The 4,953-nt window shown below is 41.6% G+C and overlaps 1 protein-coding gene across 1 annotated transcript; it reads right to left on the reverse strand.

Annotated features, from left to right (window-relative positions):
• Nucleotides 1-2,721: 2,721 nt before the first annotated feature.
• Nucleotides 2,722-4,578, reverse strand: LOC105041922 (crocetin glucosyltransferase, chloroplastic-like). Its single transcript, XM_010918994.4, has one exon. It carries the CDS (start codon nucleotides 4,468-4,470, stop codon nucleotides 3,058-3,060), a length of 1,413 nt encoding a protein of 470 aa, XP_010917296.1. The 5' UTR covers nucleotides 4,471-4,578; the 3' UTR covers nucleotides 2,722-3,057.
• Between the last annotated feature and the right edge of the window lie 375 nt (nucleotides 4,579-4,953).

A 4,953-nucleotide genomic window follows, 5' to 3' on the forward strand; every position in this document is an offset into this window, starting at 1 on the left:
AGATAAATGCTGACTCTAGCTCATCACAAACCAACCTGGATGTTGGATAAATACTATCCTGAGACTCATGACCTCATACACACTCAATCGACTCCAAATTCACATTAAAGTAGTGCCTCGATATTTTACTGATCTCAAACCATTAGCCCATTCAATGACGAAGTCAACCTAATGGAATTCCTCATGATATCACACGATCTTCTGAGACATCTAAAATATGGACAGAATCCATGAATAATACCCATAGCTACTGCCCACAACTAATAATCATGATTTATAGGATTGTGGGCAGATTCTCTGTCCTAATGGCCTATCATATTAGAGCTTAACAGCCTATTAGATTTGGATCTAATAGCCTACTAGATTAGGGTATAACAACCTATCGGATTCAAGCATTAATTAATTGTCTACAGCTCCACCATGCCACTGTATATAAGGAGGTAATCAGGGATCCTTAGGTAAGAAAAGCAAAAAAGAAACAGTACATGCACTCTCTTGCTCTCCCATTTTTTTTTTTTCTCTACTATTCTCAAGCTCCAACTAACTGAAGCATTGAAGGGTCCCCCATCAGATCATCTTCGATGTGTATGGACTTTTGTTGCAGATTCTCAAATGAAGCACCCTCAAATTGGACCCGAGCTCTATGTCGGTGGGTAACTGATGTCAATCTCAAGACTTACAGCAACAAACACCGCTCTCCCCTCCTCATCCCTCTCTGACGCCTTCTCCACTAAAAGTTCCTATAGCTGCTGCATCAAAGCATGCTTCTCATTCCCCGGCTCATCATTAATGTAAGAATAAACTGGCTGCCTCTCCAGTACTTGAGTTAAATCCGTTTCCCAAAACCTCACCTTTGATAAGCTCCCATCCTCGCCTGATTCAGTACCTTCCTTGCAACCTGTACCACAGCTTGCATCACTACTTCTCTTTATATAATATCTTGATTTTACAAAAATGAGAATGGATTTAATTTTAAACTAGACTCCATTCTTGACATATATTCACAGCCCCAAAGACATCAGAAAAAAAATTGTTCAGAGTGTAGGTCCGTTAGTCAATAGGTCTAAGCATGAACATAAGCCAAAGATTTTGCTGATTACCATGCGAAGAGAACTTACCTGTCTCCCCATTAAGATATGTCTCGTGGGCATTGCCAAAATCTTGACAATCAGCTATTGGATGTCAGAAAAAAAATAAAGGACAATTATACTGAAAGGCTAGCATTACATGTCCCTAGTGATCATTATGTCACACCCTTCCTCTTCTTAGAAAAGATTTTAAATTTGAGTGTTGAATAGTGCATTTTCAAGTTTTTATTAAAGCAGAAGATAGTCATATTTGACCATTAGTATCAAAGATTTGATAAGCTAATTAATTTGATGGATAGAATGAACACAAACAAGTAACACTATTAGATAGAATGAGAGATGATGATTTAAATTAATATAATTGGTCATATGGTCAAACAAAGAAGAACTAACTGCTTCTCTTTTCATAGTATAGAACGATAAATTAGAGTAAAAAAGCTAGCTAGTTGGATGACAATGGTATATCCTTGAGCTCGCTGGGGTAAAAAAAAAAAAAACCTCCGTGTCTCAGTTTTCAAACATTTCCAATAAAATTATTCCATCGATGAAATATTTTGTGGGCCCTCATTGATCTCGCTCAATAAGAAGAAAGATTTCTTAGGTAAGATAAGCAATCCAAATAAGGTGGCATGCATTTGCAACCTTTGGGGAATAATTTTTGATAAATAACTCAATGCTGAAAACAAGAAATCTTAGCATAAAACTAATTAAACAACTTGATATCTAAATGCAAGACTGACTTCTAAACGCAAGCAATCATGGCTCCAGCGGGCCGGGCACCTTATTCTCATCTCAACTAGCCAAAGAGTTGGCCTATCTATCTTGAACCTAGTTTAAATATCGTTATCCTAATCGTTATATAATGAAGGCGTAACTAGCCACGGCACTTTCATGGATTAAACATTTCAGCTGCAACCCTTTAACAAAGATTCTCCAAGTAAGGAGCATTATGTCCTGGCCATCACTTGGAGACAGACAAGCTTATTAATTAGTAATATCCGAGGAGTATAACGGAGTGACCATCCAAGCTTGTGAAAGGCCAGGACATATTTAGCACAAATGACAACTATATATATCTTAGAGTCCCGGTTATGAACTTAATGATCGATCTTCCAAGCAGAGATTTTCATTAGCAGCCACAAAATCTGTACGTCGTAGGAAATGATTTGTCAAGTCAAAAGGTAATTATGATGAAAAATTTGAGAAAGTTTTCCCCAAATTTTAAAATAATTTTATTCAAAAACATGAAAAAAGAATATCGTTCATGGAAGATGATAATAGCAAAGGCACCATCAAGTGGTAGAAAAAGGATAATGCCATAATGATAGCATTACTGTTTTATCAATTATCTCGACAACGATATTGTTTATAATTTGCAAATAAGCATAGCGGAGAAAATCTGCTGAATCAATGGTAAAGGATAGTCTATTCCATTTATCACATATCAATGAAAGCATTGATCATCTCTCAAAGTTTGCAACAGAAAATTTTGTTATAAATTGTTAAGAAAGGAGAAATATTGTTATGTATATGCTTGACGTCACATTAATTTTTATAGTAATTAATCTCCTTCTGCCTTTTCTTTCCCTCCAATGGTCAAACTAGAGAGGTTTATGCACAACAGAGTCATGACGACAGTTTTAAGTCTATGCATATCTCCTGGAAATACGTTTTATAAGAAAGTTGGACAGAAATATTTAGTCTCCAAATCAATGATTATCTTACAACAAAGATGATGCTATACAGGACGGATACATAGCGTGACACAATGCAAAAGGTTTTAGTTTCTATGCTAGAGATGGATCCCAATAAACTACTACATTACCATGCAACTCCCCATACCTTGAGAACGTAATATATGTATGTATATTAAGAAGCTCTTCTTCTACCACTCTTACCTAAAAACTCTACTTCTGTAATTTACTTCAAATCACAAAAATAATTTGGACAACTGTGACATCCTCAAATCTCAATCATTGCTTGCAATTTTCTCCATAAAAGCCTTGAGATTCACATCTGATGACCCACCTTCGCGGACGGCCTCCCACGCTCTGTCCCTCCAAATCCCTGCCCTTCTTCTAATCTCCAGCCCTCTCTCCCCTTCTCCCATGACAACCTCCAAACACCTCCTCAACTCCTTTCCCTCGAACACTCCCTCTTTGTTAACCTCACTCCTCACCCCCGTCCCCCACATCTCCACCAGCTTCGCATTTGTCCCTTGGTCCGACCACTGCGGCACCCCTACCGTCGGCACTCCGCACACCAAGCTCTCCAGCGTCGAATTCCACCCGCAATGGGTCACAAAGCATCCTATGGATGGATGGGACAACACCTTCACTTGGGAGCACCACTCCACCACCATCCCATTCTCCCCATCCTCCAGCTCCACCCCTTCCTCTCTGTTGTCCTTCCGCACCACCCATAGGTAAGGCCTCCCGCTCTCCCTCAGCCCCCTCAAAATCTCCTCCAGTTGCTGCTTCTTTATCACCGAGATGCTCCCGAATGACACATACACCACCGACCTCTCCGGCTTCGAGTCTAACCACTCCATGAATCCCTTGTTATCCGGTTTGAAAAGATCATTATCTTTTGAATCCATTCCAGGCAAAGAAAGTGGTGGTAAGAGCGGCCCTGCGGTGATGAACTGCATGTTACCGAATGCCTTGATTGCATCAGCCTCTAATGCATCGAAGGTATTCATGATGATTCTTGGCTTCGAAATCCTTTGTTTCCGGTCCAACATTTCAAAGGTTTCTTTGAAATCAAGGAAAATGAGGTAATAGGGATCGTCGGATTTGGTGATGGTGAAGGTTGGGAGGTCACGGATTCGGAGCGGCGGCAGTCCCGGAAAGTCCACGGTAAATAATGGGTCCTGACTATGGGATCTGATGAGCTCGTCGTAGCCATGGAAATAGTGGTAGTAGATACCGAAGACGGTGGCAGGCTGGATCCAGTAGATGGCTGTGGGGATGCCATGATCATGAGCGACGTCAGCTGCCCACGACATTAAGATCATGGTGTAGATCGTGCAGGTCACGGGGCGGTCGCGTGCAGCAAGGTTATGGATGATGGTGGAAAGAGTTTTGGATCCGACGAGCTTTAAGTTGGACATGAAATCTTCGGGGGTTTTAGTACCAGTGGCGGCTTTGAAACCATTATCGTAGCCATTGGAGTAAGGGATGTAGGAGAGGAGGCCGTCTTCTACTTCCTCGTCGGGTTTGGACAAGGCTGGAAACATGCGGCGGTGAGCGGAAATGGCGGTGGAGAAGGTGACGTGAGCGCCGGTGGTGCTGGTAAGGCGCCTCGCGAGATGGAGGGACGGGTTGATGTGGCCTTGGAACGGGTGGGCCACTATAAGGAAATGTTGCCGGCGGTTCTCCATTTTATGCTGGTGTACGGTGGAACAACGTGAGAAGGTATGGAAGGGATTTGGATGTGGTCGAACGTGATATGGTTGTGGCGGCTTAAATAGAATATGGATGGTCGGCAAGGATGACGTCTGTAGTGACCTGGGAGAGTTAATCAATGATTACTTGGAGGATGGACTTTCCGCGGCGGAACAAAAAAATGCAGTGCACCGTACGGTGCGGTATATTGTATATATCGTTTATCATGCGATGAATGATATATATGATCACATATGTGTACGATAGAGTCATCTACGATCATTCATCATGCCATGAACGACGCACACGATGCACCACGGTGCCGTAGAGAATCCGCGTCAAACGATAATTACTTGGAGGACGGGTTTCCTCGGAGTGGACCGTAGCGGGCATATAGGGAGATCCGCACAATCACCAGCTTGGAGCACGCCTTCACATATATATATATATATATATATATATATATATATATATAAAAT

The sequence above is a fragment of the Elaeis guineensis genome, chromosome 3 (assembly GCF_000442705.2).
Source record: "Elaeis guineensis isolate ETL-2024a chromosome 3, EG11, whole genome shotgun sequence".
NCBI classification, from domain to species: Eukaryota; Viridiplantae; Streptophyta; class Magnoliopsida; order Arecales; family Arecaceae; genus Elaeis; species Elaeis guineensis.

Excerpts from the sequence above, each read along its gene's own strand:
- LOC105041922 (XM_010918994.4), bottom strand. The coding sequence starts at position 4,470 with ATGGAGAACCGCCGGCAACATTTCCTTATAGTGGCCCACCCGTTCCAA.